At 40.6% G+C, this 24802-nt stretch overlaps 1 protein-coding gene across 2 annotated transcripts in view; it reads left to right on the top strand.

Moving 5' to 3' along the window:
* The window catches only part of PDK3 (pyruvate dehydrogenase kinase 3), a 68487-nt gene extending 47250 nt beyond the window's left edge, over positions 1-21237 (top strand). Inside the window, exons 7-12 of one of the 2 annotated variants that reach the window (XM_080653621.1) lie at positions 9389-9465; positions 10988-11089; positions 11496-11606; positions 14833-14946; positions 16560-16699; positions 19087-21237. In XM_080653621.1, the coding sequence (XP_080509747.1) occupies positions 9389-9465; positions 10988-11089; positions 11496-11606; positions 14833-14946; positions 16560-16699; positions 19087-19117 (575 nt within the window). In that variant the 3' untranslated portion in view covers positions 19118-21237. The remainder of the gene's footprint in view (positions 1-9388; positions 9466-10987; positions 11090-11495; positions 11607-14832; positions 14947-16559; positions 16700-19086) is intronic. The other variant, XM_080653622.1, reaches the window with a different exon arrangement.
* The last annotated feature ends 3565 nt before the right edge of the window (positions 21238-24802 follow it).

The following is a 24802-nucleotide window of genomic DNA, read 5'->3' on the forward strand; positions in this document are numbered from 1 at the left end:
CCCAAATCAGATTACACCTGAGCTATATTTAAGCGAGATCCTAAAGTTTTGTTTATTTAAAAAATCTTTTCTATATTTTTAAAACCTTTTCTTTATCTGTGGTCAACTAGGTATATTGTTGTAAGGAGTTTTTGTACAGGAATGTATAATCTATTAGAACTCAAAGTTCGTGGCACAGAAGTAGTCCAGTAGAAATTGCACAAAGGTATAAATAGGCAGTTCTCAAAATAGCAAATGCAAACGAAGAATAAACCTATGGGAAAGTGTTTAACTTTATTTTTTTATTGTTTGAAGTATTACAAATAGTAGTACATATGTCCCCCCCTTTTTTTTCCCATTGACCTCCCCCGTGGCCTCCCCTACCCCCCTGTTTAACTTTATTAAACAAAGAAGTATAAACAAAAACAAAGAGAAATGCCATTTTTGTCTTTCAAAATGGCAATGATTGAAACATTTTATTGCCTCGAATTGTTGCCCAGAAAAATACTTTCTTACCAACACTTACACACTTCTGGTATAAGTTTAAATTGGTCCAGCCTTTCTCCAAAAATGCCACCAATATTCTTTCTCTTTGACCCAGTAAATTAAATTAGTAATAGTCATATTCTTTGGCCCAGTGAATTAAACTTCAGAAAGTGTATTATAAGAAAATATAGATATGCACAGTCATATGTACAAGAATGGTGATCACAGTGGTTTCCTTCTAGAGAAAAATGAGAGGATCCAAGTTTTCTACAACAGAGGACATAAATTGTGGTTCACTCATAAGATAGAATACTATGCAGCCCTTTAAAATAATGCTTTAAAAGAATCTTTTAAACACATGCTATAAAAGTTAGTAATAGTGCAAGTTCACTGGAAAATATTTTGAAAGATTGCTAGCACCTAGGGAGAAACAACAGCTGTGTGGAGAGTAGGGTTATAGCTGACTTTAATATTAATCATATGAGTCTATGTTTCCATGCTAAATTTTTTTTAATTTGTAAGTTACCAAAAAAAAAGACATACTCACTGTAAAAATACAAACAATACAGAAATGTAGAGTAAAAGTGAGTCTCCACTTCTCTCTCAGTCCCATACAGAGCTGCATTTTTTACATAAATGGGCTTGGAAATATTCACGTTCTATGATGTGCTTTTCACTTTGCTTTGAAGATCTTTGCCTATGTTGTCATTTAGAGATTATCCATAGTGTAGATTGCCATAATTTATCATTTATTTAATGATTTCCCAATGAAGGTGTGTGTGTGTGTGTGTGTGTGTGTGTGTGTGTGTGTGTGTGTGTATGTGTCTATGTGTCTGTGTTTGGAGGGTTGGGAAAATTTGTGGATGTGTGGAAGTATTTCTGTACATTAGATTCCTAGAAGTGGAATGACTGAGTCTTAGGGTATAGGCATTTACAATTAAAGATAAGCCGGGATGGCATGGCTTAGTGGTTGAGTGTCAACTTATGAGCCAGGAGGTCACGGTTTGATTCCTAGTGAGGGCACATGCCCGGGTTGAGGGCTTGATCCCCAGTGTGGGATGTGCAGGAGGCAGCTGATCAATGATTCTCTCTCATCATTGATATTTCTACCTCTCTCCCTCTCCCTTCCTCTCTGAAATCAATTAAAATATATTTTAGAAAAGATAAACCAAATTCCCTCTTAAAATATATCAGAACTGTATTTCACTTATCACATGATCTCACTCATATGTGGGATATAATGATCAACATAATTTGGTGAACAAAAATAGATCAGATCCAGAGACAAATGGCAGGGGAGGTGGGGGGGGGCGGTTAGAGAGCAACAAAGGACTTATATGCATGCATATTAGCATAACCAATGGACACAGACATTGGGGTGGTGGGGGCTTGCCTGGAGTGGGAATGGCGGGGGGGGGTCAATTGGGGAAAAAGGAGACATATGTAAAACTTTAGATAATAAATTTAAAAAAATATATAATGAGATCAAAATGTGAAAAGACTTCAGGCTGCTGTTGTAAGACATTGGCCCCTACATTTTACTAGAAAGCATGGAATCAAAGCTGCTTTCAAAGTCTGTTGGGTCCTCTGAGTTGTGCCAATGTTTTGAATCAATACACTATGGGAACCGAATGGACTTGGCTGGAGTATTCCTGAGTAGAAGCATCAGAATATTCTCTCTCTGTCTTCCCCCTGGCTAGGCGGGGCCTGACCTCGCTGTCCAGCTTTCTGTTTGTCAGACATGGAACTTACATTCACAGATAGTAACCAGTTGCTCTTTGGCATGAATAGCAGCCTCACTCACTAAAGGCCAGAGCAGTGAGCCTGTTCTTGCTGATTCCCAGGTGCAGCTGTGTCAGCCACTCCTTCCCAGCGAGGTAGCCACCCCGCCAGGAGCAGAGCTGTATGACTCTTTCTGTCATTGTCTCATGCATGACTTTTTAAGCCCTTTTTCCCCCACCACTAAGATAAATGAATGCTGGTGGTTAGAGGCAGCCTCTAGTTTCCTAGTGCTTTCAGGTAATGTATTTATGATTTATATTTATGATTTCTTAAATGCCAAAGCTCTTTGCGAGCGCAGTTAAAGACTCTGCTTTGTCTCTAATAAGTTCTGTGTTAGAGTTGCAGCTTGGCCCTGAACACCGTAAGTAGACACTATCGCTGCAGAATGAGAGAGAGTGCGCGTGTCTCCCACAGCATGATGGCTGACTGTTTTCAGGGAGTGGTCAGATCAGATCCAGCTACTTATGGATTTATTTTCAGAGCCTGTGTGAACTAGCATAGCATTGCCTTTCAGAATGCTCCCATTGCCCATCAGGTGCCTTTAACAATAGTCGGCGACATGCTTGCTGCCCTCGCTCTGCATTTCAGACGAGTAAGGCTCCATTAACCCAAAAGAACAGTCCGTTGCTACCTGAGAATGTAAGTTTGGCTAGTTTGACACATCACCTTTTTTTCCCCTGAATTTTTTTTCTTTTCCAGTGTAGACCCCTGAGAAAGTGGTAAATAGGATTATGTAGGACACATACTGTGTGAACACCACAGTATTTACCAGTCCTCACTAGAATTTGAAATATTAGGGGCCAGTTATAGTAAACTTCCTTTATTGTCCTTTCTGTAACACATTTAACAGCCTTATTTACCTCAGATATTTCTGACTGGCCACTTGCAGCAACCCATGTGGGTTCCTCCAATGACAAGTAGCTATTTCATCACACTTGTCCTCATTTCTCTTGAGAAATCAGTTGCCAAAACATTAAGCAAATAAACATTTCTAATTGACCTTTTCGGCATCCATATGGTAAGGCAGCGGGGCTTAGGGGGAAAATGGGAACTTTGTAGCTTAACCAGGCAGTAGAAATCTGGATTCAAACATTTAGATGTGGGCCTTAGACAAGTCACTTCCTGTCTGACACTTGGCTTCCTCATCTGTAAGCTCACCCTGTGGGGCAATCCTATATAATAAAAGGCTAATATGCAACTCGATCGAACGGTGGAACGACCAGTCGCTATGATGTGCACTGACCACCAGGATGCAGATGCTCAGCCAGAAGCCAGGCTCATGGCTGGTGAGCACAGCGGCGGTGGCGGGAGCCTCTCCTGCCTCTGCGGCAGCACTAAGGCCGTCAGTTGGACATCCCCCAAGGGCTCCCAGACTGCGAAAGGGCACAGGCTGGGCTGAGGGGACACACACACCCCCTCCCCCGAGTGCACGAATATTGTGCACCAGGCCTCTAGCGAAAGATAATGTTACTGGGACTTCAAATACTGGATATTCTTATTTTTATTATTTTTTTAGAATATATTTTTATTGATTTCAGAGAGGAAGAGAGAGAGAAAGAAACAACAGTGATGAGAGAGAATCATTGATCGGCTGCCTCCTGCATGCCCCACGCTGGGGATCGAGCCCACAACCCGTGACCTCCTGGTTCATAGGTTGACACTCAACCACTGAGCCATACCTGCCAAGCATACTGGATATTTTTTAAAGGGTGGCTACTGGAATTCAGGATTGACTTGGGAAAGATAAGACTTGTATGGTTATGACTTGAATTTTTTATTTCTAGATTACTCTTTCCTCTCGGGAGGTTGATTGATAGCTTTAGTTTTGGTGGATAACAAAAATTTCAACTCATGCTGTTTTGTTATAAGAGGTTTCATCAAAAGGGTATATATCTACCCTGGGATAGTTGACCTCTAGTTTCTCAATATTGGGTACTTTTGTGGCTATTTTCAGGCAAATGGTTCTATGCAGCAGTCAAAAAGCCATTACTGATAGCTCCATTAATACTGTAGAAATTAATTTTTAGTAATGAGAATAGGCAGCATTTATTGACTGCTTACAATGTGGCAGGCTCTATATAAATTAGTTTATCACCATGATCTCATTTCATCCTTATATTAACCCAGTGAGATAAGTTCTGCGCCATTTCAGAAATGGGATGCCAATCCCAGATGGGTTAAGTACCTATTAATGTATCTATTAAATGCCTAAGTCAGGACTTGGCCCCAGTGTGACTGAACTATACTATATATTGTCTCTAATAGCCTTCTGAATTGGTTTGGGGAATTGATTAACCATCTCTAAGTGCTCAGCTACCACTTCTCTCTTTTTTCTTCTTGCATCTCCTATTACAACTGTGTTTTTTTTCCTCTTAGAAATGTTTTTATTTTAAATTTTATTTTTAATTACAGTTTACATTCAATATTATTTTGTATTAGTTTTGGGCATACAGCATAGTGGTTAGACAATCAGATATTTTGCAAAGTATTCCCTCTGATATTTCCAGTACCCCAACTGGCACCATACATAGTTATTACAATATTATGTAATTGCTTATAAGGTAACTGCTTTTCTTTTGCTGCTTTTAAGATTCTTTGTCTTTAACATTTGGCATTTTAATTATGACGTGTCTTGGTGTGGGCCTCTTTGAATTCAATTCATCTTGCTTGGGACTCTCTGTGCTTCCTGGACTTGTATGTCTTTTTCCATCACCAGGGTAGGGGAAGTTTTCTGTCATTATTTCTTCCAATAGGTTTTCAATATCTTGCTCTCTCTCTTCTTCTGGCACCCCCATGATGCAAATGTTGGCATGCTTGATCTTGTCCCTGAGGCTCCTTACACTATCCTCATTTTTTAAATTCTTTTTTCTTTTTGGAGTTCTGATTGGGTGTTTTCTGCTTCCTTATCTTCCAAATCTCTGATTTGAACTCTGCTTCATCTACTTCACTGTTGATGCCCTGTAATGTATTCTTCATTTCTGTTTATTTTTTATGTTTTCTAGTTTCATTTTTATGTTTCCTATCACTTTATTGAAGTTCTCACTAATTTCACCTACTCTTCCCCTAAGTTAATTGAGCATCCTTATAACCAGTGTTTTTAACTCTACAACTAGTAGATTTTTTGTCTCCATTTTGTTTAGTTCTTTTTCTGGAGTTTTATTTTTTCTGTGTTTTTTTTTTCCCCTTCATCTTGGAATGTTTCTTTGCCTCTGCATTTTGGCAGCATCCCTGTGTTTCTTTCTGTGTATTAGGTAGAGCTGCTATGTCTCCTGGACTTGGTAGAGTGGCCTTGTGTAGTAGGTGTCCTGTAGGGTCCAGTGCTATAGCCTCCCTAGTCACCCAAGCAGAGCACTCCAGGTGTACCCCATGTGGGGGCTGTGTGCACCCTCCTGTTGTAGTTGAGACTTGATTGCTGTTGGCACTTCAATGGGAAGGATTTACCCCCAGGCCAGTTGGCTGCAAAGACTGGCTGTGACCACTGTGGAGGATCAGCTCCATCCATTTTCAAAAAGATACTTCTGAATGCACAGGAAAATTGTAGTAGAGCATATCTGGATCATAGGGTTCACCTTCTCCATTTCGAGCCTCTGGTGTCATTAGATAGAGACCATAATTCAAGTTGGCCACAGCAGAAGAGATGAGATCTTCCTGGAATCACAGAAGCTGGCATCTCCCAATGGGCTTCAGTCTGTTCTGGAGCATCCTTCTCTAGCTCAGTGTTCTTGGTCTGAGCCCAGTTTTTCCATACTTCAAGCCCTTCTTCTGGCTTTGGAGAAGTTGGAAGCAGAAGTTCTGGGGAAGGCTGTGAGGCTGCTGAGTCTGCCCTTTGAATGAGTCACTTGTGGAGACGGTTGGGTGGTGCTTCCATGTGGTCTGAAGCTGTCCGCCGAGTGTACTGGCTCTGCATTTCGCTGATGATTAGTGAACATCTTTCCGTATGTATGTCCTCGTTGGAGAAGTGTTTATTTGGATCCTCTGTTCATTTTTTTAATTGGATGTGGTTTTGTTTTTTTGGGGTTTTTTTTTTGGTGTTGAGTTACATGAGTTCTTTATAAATTATGGATATTAACCCTTTTCCCTTGAATGCATTTTTTTCTTTGTAGCTTCCATTTTTTTCATTCTTATAGGAGAATTGTCTGAAAATTAAAAAATTGTATATGCTATGTAGAGGTCTCTTGGTACTTAATAGATGTTGTTTTAATGAATGATATTTGGAGCAATGACTGTGCAAAATAGAGATTTCATTAAGTCTTGAGCATGAAAAACCTGGACAATTTTTTCCATTGACTTTTTAAAATGTACCCTTAGATGGAACATTCATATTCCATTTGTATCTTATTTTAGAAATTCAGCAAATGTTTATTAAGACTCTACTACATAAAAGCTACCGGATCCAGCATTAGGAAAGAGTCATGGACAAAACGTTTGGCATGGCTTTAAAGGGAAGGACAGACATGTAAACAATATTGCTCCCAAAGAAAAGTCCGAGTAATTAAGCAAGTCTTCAGAAGGCTCCTGGAAAGTGTTGATTGAACTAAAACACACACAATAAAACTATGAAAGGTATTTTAATTTCCCTGAGATTTGGAGTGAAAAAGGTTGAATTGAGAAGGCTGTTTGTATAGCTAGTCATGCCTTTTGCTACAAGATAAACATTTAGTGTACTCCTGGAGTTCCCATTAAAATGATGATAATGGAATACCAACAAAAACAGCAAAGAAACCAGGAGGTTCCTCAGTGGACCACTGCTATCACCTCTTGCTGTAGGGTAACCAGAGGGAAATACGCCGAGCAGAAGCCACAAAGGAGGCAGCAGAAGAGATGGCACCTGTTGCCAGAGGTTATCCTGGAGGGACTCCAGGAGCAGAGCCAGGAGGTGCAAAGGACTGAAATGGGAAGGGAAGGGGTAGGGGTTAGTTGGAAGCTGGTGTAAGTTAGAGCTACCTCAAATGATTAATCCAGTCCCTCATTCTTCAACAAGAATATTACAACCAAGGTGTATCAGGCCTCAGGTGAAAACCAGCAGTGTGAATGAAAATGTGACTGGCATTTAAACTTAGCAGCTGCACTGTCAGGGCCAGAGGGCCACCCCCTCCCTTTCCAAATTCTGAGAGAAAATGATTTTGAATCCAGAATTCTGTACCCAGCCAAACTTTCAATCAAGTGAATCAGAGGACTAAGGATTGAGAAATGTACCTCCCTTGCACACCTTTTTGAGGTAGGTTATCTGACGGTCTTGATGGTGTGTTTACTAGAGATAGAAAAAGTAGCGAAAACATTCTAGAACTTCAATCAAAAATGATTTGAGGGTGATTGCTATGCATTATGTTTGGAAAGCAGTTGATTCTAATTTGAAAAGTCCTTAAGAATGGAGTAGGTACCATGCAATAGAATAAAAAAGCTGGAAGATCTTAGTGATATGGAGAGGAAAGCATAAGTTTCTTGTGCAGTTATCCAAGAGGAAGGGTAGTTAGAAGTTCCGGGAAATATGTAAGACTGTATCAGAAAGACATGGTCCAGATATTTGGCGACTTAAAAAGGGTAGTCTGATTTTGAGCAGTTGGAGGACGATAAAGAGAATCCATTTCATCTTAAGACTGAGAACATTCTTCTTCAAGTGATGCCATTGGACGTACAGGGAAGGAAATATTATCCTGGTACACTGTTGTGGGTGCTCTGTAGTGATCGGTATAGAATCTATAGGCAAAGTACAGAGGAGTTCATTAGGGTCACAAAATAGAATGTAAATATTATTAAGCAGAAGACTAAAGCAAAAATAGTAACGAGTGGCTGCCTCTGGGTGCAGCCTTGGGGGGGTGGTTAGATAGGAAAGGGCGGAGGGACATGTTTTCTTTGTAACAAATTTTAAAATCATTTGCATATATTAATTTAATAATTTAAAAAATAACTGATTATCAAAGAGTTAATGATTTAGAATCACAAAAGCTCTTGGTCCAGGTGTCCAATTTTAGCGCCTCTTCTGTTATAATGGGCAAGTCATGTTGCCTCTGCAAAGCCTATGTCTTCACCCATAATAATGCCACCCACCCATGAGCCACGAAGTATTATCACAAGGATTCAATTGGATAATGTATGTTCAAGCTCTTCGTAAACTAAGAACCAAACGAATGTTCTCTCTACTTTATACTGTTAATTATGTACTTTATTAGAGGAAGTAGTTAGGTTGAAATTATAACATGGGTGGGTATGTATGTGGTCTACTTAAGAAAGTTCACATAGTTTCAGTCTCTAAAGTGATTTTGGGTCATGAGGACTACGTTTTCTAGCATCTACTCTATAGCTCACATTGTTCTTAGTGCTTGACATGGAATTAGGCATTTCCCCAGAAAATCGCTGATGCAAGGAGAAAGGACTGTAGGTCTCCAGGGGCCTGTCTGTTAGCTCCTAGGAGAAAAAAGTCATGTGAACCTTACATTCTACTCTATAATATGCCTTATTAGTCATCATTTAACATTGCTCTTTAGTCCAATTCACCAAAAAGATGTGCCCCTTTTCATCTGTGGCTTCACATTCCCCCTGCTGACCACTGGGGTCAGTGGTAGGGGTAGGTGTCTCCCAATTTGAAAAACACTGAATGAGCCCTCGCCGGTGTGGCACAATTGGTTGAGCATCCTCCCATGCACCGACAGGTCGCTTGTTCAATTCCTGGTAAGGACACGTGCCCGGGTTTCAGGCTCGATTCCCAGTAGGGGGCATGCAGGAGGCAGCCGATGAATGATTCTCACTCATCATTGATGTTTCTCTCTCTCCCTTCCTCTCTCTGAAATCAATACAAACATTTTTTAAAAAGAAAAAAAACACACAGTGATATTTGGATGGCCTTCTGTAATGCTTAGAACATTATGATGTAGGTGATAATATTCCAATATTACTCAACTAAGTTCCAAAGCAATTGAATAATTTGCCCAGGGTCACATAGCTGGTAAGTAAAGGAACTGGATGCCTCCCCCCCCAAAAAAAATTTGTTGGACTTCACATTTGCTCAGTACTGCCTTTAGAAGTGGAAACCTAAATTAGCCTTTTGTAGAGTTCTTTTTTATGTACTCAGAAAATAGAACGCAAACATTTTTTACTTCTAGTTTTGGTCTTTATTCATTGACGATTTTGTCTCTGTTTTCAGCCAAAGCTCCAGGCAAACCTATTCAGGTAGTTTATGTGCCCTCACATCTGTTTCACATGCTATTTGAGTTGTTCAAGGTAAGTGGGATTTAACAACATGGGAAGAAGTCTTCATTTTAAATTACTTTGATTCAGGGCATAATGGATTCATTACATTAGCATAAGAAAAAGGTTTTGCATACCATTTAAAAAATTCTATTTCTGATATCCTGTGGGTTTTATAATTTGTACACTGTGAGCTGAAAAATTGCTGTGTACAGTGTAGTCTTCGTGAATATTAGTATATATTGATTTTGAAGCTTAATTGTACTTTAGTGATTTGATGTAAAATCCATACTGTTTCTTCTTCAGTTAGGAGATTAGAGATGCTCTTTAGTTTCTAAACCTGGCAAGGTTTTATTGATGGTACACAAATCAAAATAAAAACAATTTTACACATATTTATGCCTCTGAACATTAACTATGATGGTGCATTAGTCGTTGTTCTAGTCTTGAGAGCTACCGTAACCCTTTTACATAGTCGAGTCAATTCAGAAGATCTGACAGAGGCAGAGGAGAAAGATATGGAAGGGTTAGACCAAAAAAGACACCCCCCCGCAAAAAAAAGAGTCTTTAGAATCTCTCTGGCTTAAGCTGCTGCTTTTGTTAACCAGTAGCTAATGGCATTTATGGTAGCAGAATTACAGGTACAAGGCGTTGGAGCTAAAATTTTATTTATTCCACTATGTGTGAAACTCTAAATTGAACACCTGAAAATCACTTATGCTGATTTGCTTCCCAAAACGATGCTGTTACTAATGCAACACTCAAAGGTGGAGATGGGCATTCAGTTGTGAACTTTCTCAACAGCTGTGGCTTTTTCAGAACTTTTTAGCTGACGTCTTCCACTTTTTTTTTTTTTTCCAACCAGATGATTCATTCTGTGGGAAGCAGGTTTTCCACCTGCTTTAGAGGAAAGGCGCTCTGAAACCACAGGCTGATAAGTAGATTTCAGGTTCACCAGTGAGCCTCTGCGGCCTCATGACCTGCAATAAAAACATTCCCCTTGGTTGAAAGTTGAATGGCTTGAATACCCTAAAGCAAAACTAAAAGAATAAAGGGAGGAAAGCCCTAGCCAGTTTGGCTCAGTGGATAGAGCGTCGGCCTGTGGACTGAAGGGTCCTGGGTTCAATTCTGGTCAAGGGCACATACCTGGGTTGCAGGCACAATCACGGCCCTGGTTGGGGCGCATGCAGGAGGCAACCAATGGATGTGTCTCTCTCACATCGATGTTTCTCTCTGTCTCTTCCCCTCCCTTCCACTTTCTCTAAATATCAATGGAAAATATCCTCAGGTGAGAATTAACACAAAAAAAGGAGTGGGGGGAATCAATGTGCAGTATGGTAGATGGGACTTAAACTAGATGAAAAACAAAGCATCAGGGAGAGTTTCCTTGATCTGAACCCACATTGAGCTAAGTTCTTTAGAGGGAAAAATGTTATATAAATGCGACCAATATCCCCCCCCCCAAAAAAAAATTGTGCATAAATAAGCTCGTGTGAGTTTCTTTTTTTAAATTGTGTTTTGTGAGGGTTGTAAAGAAAAGGGCTTATTATTTCAGAACTCAATGAGAGCAACAGTTGAACTCTATGAAGACAGAAAAGAGGCCTACCCAGCGGTTAAAACCCTTGTTACTCTGGGTAAAGAAGACTTGTCCATTAAGGTAACTGCTTTGTTTGCACATACACTTGAATTGTCAGTTTATGTCATAGTATCTAGACATTGTGGAGTCAGAGGGAAGGGAAGAAGGCTGACGTTTGCTGAACGTTGTATTTGTAAAGTACCATGTTAGATCTTTGACTTACGTTACCTTGTTTAAACTTTATTAGTAGCCTGTTTTTCAGGTACCTAAACAGGGTCTCAAACCCAAGCCCGTGGGATCCCATGGCACTTTCCTACCTCCTTTGTTTTACACTGTTCGTATTTCATTGGGGGTTCAAAGCCCTTGTACACTTGAGAGTAATCTCATAAGGGCTTTATTTAATAAACTTGTTGCCTCCTATTAAGTATGGAATGACTCCTCCTCCCTGCCTTCACCACCTCCTCCTCCTCTTCCTTCTCCATTACAGATCAGCGACCTAGGTGGTGGCGTTCCCCTTCGAAAGATAGATCGTCTTTTTAACTACATGTATTCCACTGCTCCTAGACCAAGCCTGGAGCCTTCAAGAGCTGCCCCTCTGGTAAGCATCTTAAACTTCTGCGTAAGGAAAAACCGTTAACATGGGCAGGGACTCCCCACGGCTGGGCATAAGCCTCATTGAATTGGAATGCTCCCTGTGTGGGCCTGGTTTGGAGGCGGGAGAATTTTATGCCACTGCTACTTTCTTTGTGAAGCCTTTGGGCTTAGATTTCTTCTCTAATTTGTGTCGGAGACACACTCAGAGCTCCGTGCCTTACTCCCAGATACAGAGAAAAGGCATTTCCTGTGGTTATGAGTGCTACAGGAGCACCATTTACTACCTGGAGCTACCCTTGGAGGGGGTGGAAGTCCAATTGCGGGTGAGCAAAGGAACAGTGCAGCGTGCGTGGCTGTAGCTTGGTCCTGGCACTTTCGCGTGCATACCATAGAGGCCAAATCACCCCGGGCCCTTGAACTTCCCCACCAAATTTGTTTATATAATTAAAATGTTAAAATTAGGAACACTACATTTTTTATATTAAATAACACAAGCAGGAAACATATAGGTGGTGTATGCATTTTCAGAGCCCTTTCTGTCTCACTCTGGAAATAACCTTCAGCCCTATTAAGGCAGTGAGAAAAGTCTGGTTACCATGGCAGCATTGAGATCCTGGTAGGGCCACACTTTCTTCCCCCGCTGAGTGTTTCTAATTGACAAACAACAATTGAACCCTTTGTCATTAAACACAGCAACATCTATCAGTCTGCAAAATGGTTCAGGGTATAAATTAAGCTTCATTTTCAAGTCCTACCTGACTGGTAAGCATGTAAGATTATATTTTATTTGCATGAATAAAAATCTTACATTTTGCATTGTTTATTCAAGACAGTTTATTAACTCAGCGTGTTGAACACAGAGAGGGAGTCACTTACATTGGATTCAAGAAAATTCATGAAAAATCAATTTTGAAAGGCATTGCCTTGACCAGGCTCTGGTACCTACTTAAATAAACGTCAAAAGGTGGGGGGCGCAGGGCGGGGTAGAGGGGAACACCCACTATGAGCAAATCTAGAGCCTTCCCCAGTTATTTAAAAGGAATTTGAGTTGTCTATTCCAGGTCTCAAAATACCATCCTGGGGATAACTGTTATGTCATAGTTATTTGTTAATGAAACTGAACAACTGAAGCAAGAGACTTTTAAAATAATACGTGTGCACCATCCCATTTTATAGATGAGAGAATAAGCTTAGTACCTCGTCCAAGGTCATTGAGCTCATCACAGCACTGGCTATGTCTGTGTTCTTTCCAGTGTATCATATACCCTCTCCTTGTGATTCTTCCACTAACATCCCTCCCAGTCAGTAAACTGTCCCCGGCTTTAAAGTGTGGCCCTGGCCGGTGTGGCTTAGTTGGGCGGGCACCGAAAGGTTGCTGGTTCAATTCTCGGTCAAGGCACATGCCTGGGCTGCAGGCTTGATCCCCGGTAGGGGGCATGCAGGAGGCAGCCGTTGACTGTCTCTCTCTCTTTCCCCCTCCCTCCTTCCCTGTACTTTCCTCTCTCTCTCTCTAAAAATCAATAAAAATATTTAAAAAAATAAAGTAGGCATGTGGATGTGTACTACTAGAGAACATAATGTCCTCACCAAACACATTACTGTGTTACAGCTCTGTGCTGTAACACATGCGTTTGTTTTTCAGAAATGCCCTCCTAGTCAGCTCCTATTGATCTTTTGACACCCTGGGAAAGCTTTCCTACACCTCACCAAATCCAAGTTAGAGGCCCCTCCTCTGTGTTCCCCAGGACTCTGGGCTTGCCTGCCTCCTCACATCAGGCCTGCGTTGGCCCCGGGCATTGTCGGCTGGTCCCTGGCACACCTGAGAGTAGGGTCTGGGCTTTGCTGGAATGGATGAAGCTGATTTCCTGGCCTCTTCCTGGAATACACTGGTTTCTTTACTGTGGGAATCTCAGTAACTATTGTGACTGTTTTGTCTTCACTACTGGCCACACTCTGCCAGTCTTAATGCCCTTAAATGACGGGGTGCACTCCTCTGTCACACCCAGCCCTTTGAGTTAGGCCCTACTCTGAGGAAAAAATCTAGGGAAGATGGTAGAAATCCATGTAACATGATAGAATTGCTCTTCTGTAGTAGCCATAATAGCAATTTCCATGCATTTAGTTTTATTATGTCTTACGAGTTAAGTTTTGTTTTTTTTTTTTTTCAATTACATTTTCTGATGAGAAGACATTCTCACAGAGGTACAGTGAATTGCTCAGTTGCCTGGCTGGTGTGGCTCAGTGGTTGAGCATCAAACTATGAACCAAGAGGTCATGGTTCGATTCCCGGTCAGAGCACATGCCTGGGTTGCGGGCTCGATCCCCAGTAGGGGGCGTGCAGGAGGCAGCCGAGCAATGATTCTCTCTCATCATTGATGTTTCTCTTCCTCTCCCCTTTTCTCTGAAATCAATAAAAATATATTGGGGGAAAATTGCTCAGAGTTGCATAAAAAGCGAGTTTCAATGTAAGTGTATCTGAGCCTAAAGCCCATGCAACTGCCACTCTAGGTGCATGACCCCACCAGCTCCTTTGTTAACCGTAGCAGTGGATTTAACCAGAGGGACTGAAGCTTCCCCCCTACCCCAGCTTCAGTCTCAGTTGTTTTTATTGTTAATACTGGAGGCCTTCCACCCCCGCCCCCGCCCCAACAACCTATTACTAACAGTCAGAGTTCTACGATATAGAGATATAGGCGGGTACTGGAATTCTTTTCTTGTCTCTAAAAATACTAGTATATGCACGACCATATATCCAAATCTTGTAGTATTCCTAGAACCTTAGGAAGTAGTCGCTCAGGAAATTTTCTTTCCAATGTATTAGCCTTGGTGCTGGTAGATTTGCACTGCTGTGCTTTCAATTTATTTTTTTTGCTTCAGAGAGCAAGGGAATCTGATAATGAAACTTTGAAATGATGTGGTTTCGTTTTGTTGCCAGTTCAAATTCCACTCGATTGGGATTTGCTTTAAAAATGTGCTTTCAAGTGCTAAGAAAGCATTAGTCAAAAATTGCAGTATTCCTATTATTTTCTAAACCTACAAGAAGTGTTTTTGTAGAGTGAAAATAGTTTGTTTGCCATAGACGAGCATATACATCATTGCAGAGGTTGAATCAATTGTTTTTTTTTCTTTAAGTCTGAATCAAGAATTTATTTTTAATCTTGAATGATCCTTATACCAAATGCGATAGCATGTATGCCTGTCTCACAGAATTCATTTTCTTTCCCCTGTAGGCTGGATTTGGTTATGGCTTGCCAATTTCACGTCTGTATGCTAGATATTTCCAAGGAGATCTAAAACTGTATTCTATGGAAGGAGTGGGTACGGATGCTGTAATTTATTTGAAGGTAATGCATTTTTTTTCTGTTAGCATGGAGGTATCTACGCTTTAAAGCTGTAAGTTCTAATAACTAATAGGTAATAGACCATAGCATCTGTTATCCTATATTATAAAAGTGTAATATGCAAATTGACAGGACGGTGGAACGACCAATTGCTATGACGTGCACTGACCACCAGGGGGCAGACACTCAACTCAGGAGCTACCCCCTGGTGGTCAGTGCACTCTCACAGGGGGAGTGCTGCTCAGCCAGAAGTTGTCTCACAGCTGGCGAGCACAGCAGCGGTGGTGGGAGCCCTAAGGATGTCTGGCTTAGGCCTGCTCCAGGACTAAGCTTTCAGTCAGACATCCCCCAAGGGCTTCCGGACTGCGAGAGGGCACAGGCCCAGCTGTAGGGCCCCCCACCAAGTGCACGAATTTTGTGCACCAGGCCTCTAGTCTCTTATATTCAGCTCAGATTTACTTCAGTTTTATGTGAAAACCATGTTATGCCTCACCCTTGACAGTACACTCAGATATAGCAAAATGTGAAATATGGAGCTATAAAGAGTAAAATGATTGATTTTTAAGACCATAATTCAAAGTTGTGATTTTCAAAAGGTTGCATATCCATTGAAAGGATTCATCTAGCAGGAGACAGATTATCATAAACTGGAATCTTTCAGTCTGTTGCTTTAAAAACTTGCTGGCTTTCCCAAAGCCATAATAATTCAGTTATCATAATATAGTCATTAAAAAGGCTGATCTAATAACAGAGTTCTCTGTGACACAGATTATCTCATTCATTGATACTGTTATACTTTTCTTGATTTCTAAACTCTAGAATATTTGAAGTATTTTTGAATAGGTTATATAGGTACATATTACAGAATTTTAATGCTATAAAAGGGAGAGAACTAAGTCTCTCCCATCACCAGCCCAAAATCACCCTGTTCTGTTCCCAGCAGTAACCAAAGGTACCAGTTTCTTGTGGATCGTTCTAGAAAAATTTAAATTTTTTTCACTCAAATGATTATTTCAGCACTTTGCTGTATATATTTTTTACTTTGCAGTATATATTGGAGATCTTTCCTTATCAGTTCATCTAGAACTGGCTCCTTTTTAATGGCCATATAGTGTGCTATATGTTATAAAATATAACATACATGTAATATATTATACCGTAACTTCACCAGTATTTGGAGTGTTTATCTTAGATGCCGGTGCATTTGAATGTGTGATGTTTGATAACACTTTATGGCTTTATGTTTGTAAATCTAGTATGTATGAAATTTTATTTCTTTCTGAGTCCCCTGGAAGAATGGTTACCCAGTGAACAGGAGTGTTTGGTCTAAGACCGTATAGTCCAAAGTATCTCAAAGCAGTACTAACTGGATTCAAATGCTTTTTGTTCTGGTCATGTGTGTCAGTACTGGCTTTGAATGAGGGAATATTTTTATTCCTTTAAAAAAGCTTTCATTTCATCTTTCCAGTCTAAGTAATCTACTAAAATAGTATAGTTTTAATATAATTCAAAAAGTATATATTAAGGTTTCTAATGTTTTAAATATAAAATTTGAATTCGTATTTCATGTGTGACAAATGGCACTGTGGCCCTTTGGTGTATATTTTTTCCATTAGGCTCTTTCAAGTGAATCATTCGAGAGGCTTCCAGTATTCAATAAGTCAGCATGGCGCCATTACAAGACCACACCTGAAGCCGATGACTGGAGCAATCCCAGCAGAGAGCCCAGAGACGCTTCTAAATACAAGGCAAAACAGTAATAAATTACTTCGCTTTCTATCCTAAAGTATCTGATTTTCCCCACAGCGTGCCATTCAGGCAGTTGTTACTTTCAGCCAAATCTTCTTTGTGGTTTTATCACTTGGAAAAGCAAAGTGAGCCCTGGCCAGTGTGGCTCGGTTGGGCGTCCTCCCATGCACCAAGAGGTCCCTGGTTCCATTACCAGAGTACATTCCCTGGTTTCTGGCTCGATCTCCACTAGGGGGCGTTCAGGAGGCAGCTGATCAGTGCTTTTCTCTCCCTTTCCCTTTCTATCTCTAAAATCAATAAAAACATATGGAGCGGGGGAAGCAAAGCAAAGTTATCCTTAAAAAATACTGAAGCAGCTTTCTCACCCCAGACAGGAAAGAGAAGAATTGGGTAACCAGAATAGCCATTCAAATAGAGACCCTGCTCTCCCAGGAGTCCTTGCACTGTGGAGATCTCAGTAGCAGTGAGCGGAGTTTATCATGCCATGAATTATATTTGAAAAGTAATTGAGTTGGCAGTTTATCATTATCCACCGGGCTTGACAGAAAAAAAGCCAGAGAAATTCTGTGGGTTCAAACTGAAAAAAATCAAAAAGTTAAAATTATCAATAAAGATAAACAAAATGTGGTATATCCACACAATGGAATATTATTATTCACCCTTTAAAATGAATGAGGTTCTGGCACATGCTACAATATGGATGAACCTGAAATCATGATGCTAAGTACAATAAGCCAGACCCAAAAGGACAAATACCATATCATTCCACTTTATATGAGGTACCTAGTGTAGTCAGAGTCATAGAGATGGAAATTAGGATGGTGGTTGCCAAGGGCAGGGGGAATAGGGAGCTTGATGGGGAGAGAGAGCTTCAGCTGGGGAAGATGGGAAAGTTCTGGAGGTCAGTTGCACAACAATGTGAATGCACTTAACACTACTGAACTGGACATTTAAAAATGACTGATCATATTGATATTTTTTATTCAAATTTAACATTGCAATGTTCCTATCTTCTATAATAATAAAAGCATAATATGCTAATTAGACCAGATGTCCTTCCGTACTTTCTTCCGGACAAAGCTGGGGCTGCAAGGGAAGCCCGGGTCCCAGGTGCCAGAGGGAAGCTGGTGCCGGCAGCTGGGGGAAGGAAGGCCTACACTTGCACGAATTTCATGCATGGGGCCTCTAGTTATATTTTAATTGCATATATCTCTTCTTACCCTGAAAACCTTATCTTAACATAATGCAACAGAAAGCTATTTGTCTGCAAATATAGTTTATATAGCTTTGTCATTTTGTACCATTATCATAACATTGGTCTTTTTGATGAAGGACATAAAGGGTATCTACACTGATGTATTGTTTTTTTTTTTCTATGGAAGTCTTGTGATGGACCTCTGAGCAATATTGTGGGACTGGTCACTTACCTCAAATGATAAAATTTAGAGGAGTTTGGTTTGTGCATGTGAGTGCAAGCATACACGTGGTTATGCATATGTACACACACACACACACATACATACACACCACCACCACCAACACCGCCAACACCACCACCATCCCTGGCCAAGATTAAGCTGCATCACCTTAATACACCTGGATCAATTTCATTTGATTCCATTCTCAGTCTGTATGCAAGCCAGGTAGTGTGTTGGGCATCAATGTGACCAGTTAATTCAAACTATTGCTCTGATGGGGGAGTTGTTGAGTAGTACAGAAGCTGTCTTTTAAAATAACATCCATTTGAATTGTAAAAAGATGGCTTTAATTGAATATTGTTTTAAAGGCAGTTTTAAAGCTAAACAGTTTAGATGTTGTATACTAATTAAGATGGGCTTAATTAGTATACAACACTGTTCAACACTATAATTTCTAATATAGTGTTAGACAAACCTTTTAGCAAAAGACAATTTTTAAAATTCTAAAATGGTTAGCCTGACAATTAAAATCGTTAAATTATACAAGTAGGATCATCTTGGGGAAGTATTCACTAAGTGAATGAGAAAGTCTAAGAAAACTTATTCTCTAATCAGGTTTTTAACAGTTTTATTGATATAATTCATATGCCATAAAATTCACCCGTTTAAAGCATACAATATTCACAGAGTTGTGTGACCCTCACCACTCCCTAATTTTAGAAAATTTTCATCTCCCCCAAAAGAAACCCTGTACCCGCTAGCAGTCATTCCTCATTTCTAATCAGGTTTTTAACAGAGTAAAGTATAAGTAATTAAACAGTAATTCTTTTTCTGTAGTAACCATAGAGAATAATTCTGAGATAAGGCAAAGGTTTTTGAATTATCACTCTAATTAAACACTGAGTAAGTCTTGGTTAAAATAGAGAAGGTTATACTCATAAACTCACTATGGATATTTCCGTTATTTTCTTTGTAGAGACAAGATCAAGACTAATAGAACTTTCTAGAGAACTGAATGCTCTGGTCCTCTCTCTGAAGAAAGATCATCTTCCGCAAGTCAACCTCTGAGCTCCTTTCCTCTATCAACTCTGAGCGTGATACCATAGTTATTCCAGTGCCGGACCTTTCCCAGAGAAACTTTCATGTAGCTACTTCAGATCTTCCAACTAACGTAGTAAATTGAGTACCTTTATAGTATGTTGTGATTTGGTTGGTGCCTGTCATAAGAGAGCACAGAGCCTCGTGAGCGCTCTCGTGTCCTCATACCTCTCTCCTCATTATCATAGAGTCAACTGTCTACAGTGTTCCCAGGGTTCTAAGCGTCCTCCCCATCCCAGATACAGATCTCTACTGTTGTACTTTGTGATCAAATACCATGTTAGTCCCAAACCACTGACTAAGGCCTGGGGAATCTGGAATTGAAGACATTAGCTGAGCGATAATTCAGTCCCAGGGCCCTTCCTTCTCAAATGCATCCCTCCTCGCTCTCTGATTGAGAGTTTTGCCTTCTACCATCTGATCATATTCTCATTGTGAGGTGTGTGTACTTCCACGTTTAGTCTTTGATGCATTGGTTTTATTTTAAAATTCACGTATCTACTTCTATTATGTCCATTAAACCGTTCCAAAGTTGTCTTGGAATTTTTCACTTAACTGCTTGGCTTCAAAGATCTTAAGTGAAAAACTACCTTCTGGTCACTGTCAAGTTTGTAAAGAGTGGGAAGTGGAGCGTTTATGCTTATGTAAACTTTCTACTAATCTAATACTGTACCTTTGTCATATGATACTCCTTTGTAGTTTTCTAAGGAATTTGAAGTCCTTGTGTGATGTACTTCACTAATTGTAAAAAAGACTATCGAAGGGTAAAGTTCTTTCTACTTTATTTTGGAAAATGCCCTACATCTTCATAATTTTCATTTTCATGAATTTTAGCCAGTTTTAGAATTGCCGATCTGATTTTCACAATCGTTTGCATTTGGCTGAGTTGGCATTGGCAGAGGACTTAAGGCGAGGATAAAGGAGCCGTTATTATTGCCCCATAGAAATGGAAGCTATTGGAGAGTCCGGATTACAACCTGCCACTTACATAGCTCCACGGGGTGTGTTTCTTTCATTTCATTATGCCCTAGTTCCCGTCATCTTTAGAAAGAACTCGCTCATCTCTTCCATCCTTAGAGGATCTCATCAGAGAAATCATAATCAGTTAGGTAAAAGAAAGGCCACTGTACACCCAAAGCAGGAATGACAAGATGGTCTTTATGGAGGCTGAGTCAGTGTCTTGGAGACAGGGCTTTTCCACCGGATTATTTCCTTGTGTAAAAAAATGTAAAAATAGTGGTTCTTTGCATTTAAAAATCCTGGCTTCCTTATAAATGTTAGCTAGTATATGAGTATCTTCCTAGACTACCATTTCTAACATACTCCTGCCTTGTTCTGTTTCACTGTGCTTGAGGAATGCCCATTGATTATTATGCCCTTACAGCAAGATCCGTGTAAAGGTTGAAGGTGGAAAATAGGATATGGGAAAATCCTATCACATTCCTCCCTTTACAGATCTTTTCCAAAAGAAAAGATTTTTTCCAATGTTTTAGTGACTTCATTGGTAGTCCTTTACTAATAAGCTTTCTAGTTGACTCAAATCCATCTGACCCAAGTACAATCTTGCCTCCTGTTTGTTTTCTGCATTAAGAATTTAACTTTGCTCCCAAAGTAACCATGAGCAGAGTTTCAGGAACATCTGGCATTCTCATAGTTCAGTGACCCAATATTCATTTATTGTTTTTGTTGGCTGTGCATGATTCTTTGAACTTTGCTGCATCCCGTTGGCTGTTTGATGGGTTTGTCTCTGAGCAAATGGTCAGATGTCTATGTATAAGTTGTAATATAAATAGGCATTGACCCCTTTCCTGCGAAATTCATTTAGTTCCCCCAATTCCTCTGTTTGCCTTTCATTGACTTGATTTTATTTTAAGTATTTAGAGACTGTGTCTGCTATTTGGAACAGTGCCAGGCACATAGTAGGTGCTTAATAAATATTAGTGGAATGAAGGAATGCCAATTGAGAGACATTAACCTTGGGTGGAGAGCAACATCTTTAAATTCTTAAACTAGCTTTTTGTTCCAAATTAAAAATCATTCCATTCAGGAGCTGTGGAGGTATTGAATTTCCTATTCATAGTGCTAAGCAGTGACCTGGAAATATAGAGAGATGAAAGAAAAGAAGTAGGGATGGATCCACAGAAGGTTTCTGGTCCTTTCTTTGTCTTTAAATATTCATTTTGACTCCTTGATACAGTGGGTTCTTTCCATCCAACCAAGTGGCATGGCTTTATGGCCTTGCTTGTAGATTCCAAAGAACTTTCACATACAGTATCCCTTGATCCTTACCATGCCAGGAGGTGGACCATGCAGGCATTATCTCTTTTTCATGAGTCCCAAAGCAGTGCAGTGTCTGCCAAGGTGGCATGGTAAGTGAATGGAAAAACCAAAGAGAGCAATAGGTCTTCTTATTCCTAGACCTATACACTCAACAATGCACCAGGTAGTTAGCATTCTCTTTTTTGGAGTATGTGGAGAAGATACAAACCAGTTTTTCTATAGTGCAAGAGAATTCCATTCAGGAGAGGTTTTCTTTTGTGTGTTTTCATTTTGGCATGGTTAGTTAGAGGAGCCAATCGAATAGATTTGGCAACTTTCACCGAGGAAGACAGGCAACTTAAAGTGCAAGGCAGTCGTTAATTGCTAGAGTTATTTAGATTTAACTTCATGTATGAATGAACTCAGTGCTCACTGCCAGCCCTTCATACAAAGACTTCTCATTTTGAGAGTTGATGGTTTTATCTTTTGGAGGACTGGTTGCAGCTTCATTTAGATTTTCTTGCGTATTTACAAATGTTACGGTTCCTTGTGTTCAGTAACTTAGCTGCCTCTCAGGTTCTTGAGTCACATCCTTTGTCCCTCAATTCTTTGGGCACCTCACTTTATTGTCTTCCAGTGTCTGCTGGTACTGATCCGAGTCTAGATCTTTCATCCCCTTTGCTAGATGACCTGCTTGTTTGTCTGGAGGTACTTGTGATTTCTTGTTTATCCTCAAATTCAGTAACTTCACTCAAGTATGTCTCAGAGTTGACAGTCAACTGTTGGCTTTTTCTGGTTCTTAATGAGCATTAGATATTGACATTTGGGCCTAACTGTATTTCTTTTTTTAAAATATATTTTTATTGATTTCAGAGAGGAAGAGAGAAGTAGAGAGTTAGAAATATCAATGATGAGAGAGAATCATTGATCGGCTGCCTCCTGCACGCCCCCTACTTGGGATTGAGGCTGCAACTCGCACATGTGCCTTGACTGGGAATCGAACCTTGACCTCCTGGTTCATGGGTCGACCCTCAACAATTGAGCCACGCCAGCCAGGTTTGACTGTATTTCTTACTGGTTTATTTGTTCTCTTCAAGTTTGTACCAGTATTGGCTCTCGGTTATCTGTCCTTCACATTTACACTGAGTGGCCAGATTACTATGACCACCCCATCAGTACTTCGTTGGGCCACCTTTTGCCTTCAATACTGTGGTGATTCTTCTTGGCATTGACTCCACGAGATGTTGAAAGGTGATGCGAGGAATCTGACACCATGCCTGATGAATAGCACTGTCCAGTTCTGTGAGATTTGATGGTGGTGGAACCAGCTGCCTGATGGCTCTTTTAACTTCATCCCACAAACGCTCAATTGGATTGAGATCTGGTGATTGTGGGGGCCACCTAAGCAAGGTAAAGTCTCCCTCCTGTTCTTGAAACCACTCCTGCACAATACGAGCACCGTGGCATGGCGCATTGTCTTGTTGGAAGAAGCCATCTCCATTGGGATACGCCATCAACATGACAGGATGAACTTGATCAGCAAAGATACTTAGGTATGTAGTGCTATTCAGACGTTGTTCCACACGAATTAAAGGGCCCAAATCATGCCAGGAAAACATGCCCCAAACCATAACACTGCCCCCACCAGCTTGAAGGGGGGTTGTACTCATGCATGTGGGGTGCATGCTTTCATGCTGTTTCTGTGAAATTCTCACTCTGCCATCTGCATGATGCAACTGGAAACGTGATTCATAGGACCACATGAGTTTTTTCCAATGCTCGACTGTCCAATCCTTGTGTTCCTGTGCGAATTGGAGACATTGTATCTTGGTAACTGCAGATAGCAAAGGTGTTTGAACAGGCCTTCAGCTTCCACATCCCATACGATGCAGTGTATGGCTAATTTGCCTACAAACATCAGGTGATCATAATAATCTGGCCACTCAGTGTAGCTCTCCTTCCATCACTGTCATCTCCTTGTCTTTTTTCCTGCAGTGGGATTTCTTTCTCTGCTCCCAACCTTCCATCTCACTGACTCTGTTTTCTGTAGTGTTGATCCTAGGTCTTGATGCTTGCAATGTGGCTTTCACTTCTGCCCTGAGTTTATTTTTTTTCTCTGTTTCTTTCCTTAGCTCTGCCAGCTTTTTTCTCTCATCATATTGTCCTCTTTGGCTCCTTCTTTTGTTACTTTGGAGGTTGACCTCTGTTGTCTACATTGTTGGGATTTCTGAAATCATTCTCTTTCCACAGTATGTTTATCTCTTTTGTTTCATTCATTCCTTTTCTTCCACGTTGCTTTGCTCTATTATTGTTGCACAAGTATCATGATGGCCTTTTCTGCTTACTATTTTTTATTGCGTGGGACCAGTTCTGTCTGCCCAAGAAGAGTCTGGAGAAATCCTCCTTGACTCCTTTCTCAAGTAAGAAGAGTTTGGATGATCACCTTAGCACTTGAACTGTAAGGCCAGATCTTGATGGTCTCTAATGGTGAGGCTGTTGTTTTGCTTTTCATTCTGCTCTCTGGATATGGGGGAACAGCCCCCTTGGGCCATGTTGTCTGTGAGTGCCTTCCATGGACTAGCTATGGCTACTCTGCCCAGGGGTAGCCATGTCCCATTGAAGAAGAGGGATTCCCCTTGACTTTCCCCATTTCCGCTAGGTGTCGCACTAGCAGGAGTGTAGTGGGTTCATACTTAGGCTCTGCTGGAGTCTATGTACAGCAGGTCCTCGAATAACATCGTTTCACTATAACATTGGTGAGGTGCCGTGGGAATTTAGCTCTTGTTTATATCAGTTAGCCTGTGGGAAAATTGCTTAAATTGCTTTTGTTTTACATTGTTTCACGTCAAGCCAAAAACCCTCAGTGTTTGTGGCTCCTGAGTTACTGTCTCTCTCCACTGCACACAAATGGTGCACCTGAGATCAACCTCCCCTTTTAGGTTTGCCTGTGGAAATGCGCCCATATAGTATGCACTCAGCTTCTCCTGCCTGCCGCCAGTCCTTGTTTCTCCAAGTTCAGAAGAAATGACTGGTAGAGAGTCCTTTGGAATGCTCTCAGGAACAGCCCAGCAACTGTGACTTGCTTGACCAATTCAAGAACCTTCCTTTGATAAGTCCCCGACTCCATTGGATATATCAGACACTCCCCTGGAGTCTTTGGTATGTGGTGGTAGCTGTGATTAGTTTCATTATAGACAGCTTTTTCCGGTTTTGGTTGTGTGTATTGAAGGGCAGGAGCACTTAGATAAACATGCATTTTTCTGCCATCTTTCCCAGTGACCCGGTGCTTAAACATTAACTTTGAAGATAATGCCTTTCATAATCATAATCTATGT

The sequence above is a fragment of the Plecotus auritus genome (genome assembly GCF_963455305.1).
Source record: "Plecotus auritus genome assembly, chromosome: X".
In the NCBI taxonomy this organism is placed as follows: Eukaryota; Metazoa; Chordata; class Mammalia; order Chiroptera; family Vespertilionidae; genus Plecotus; species Plecotus auritus.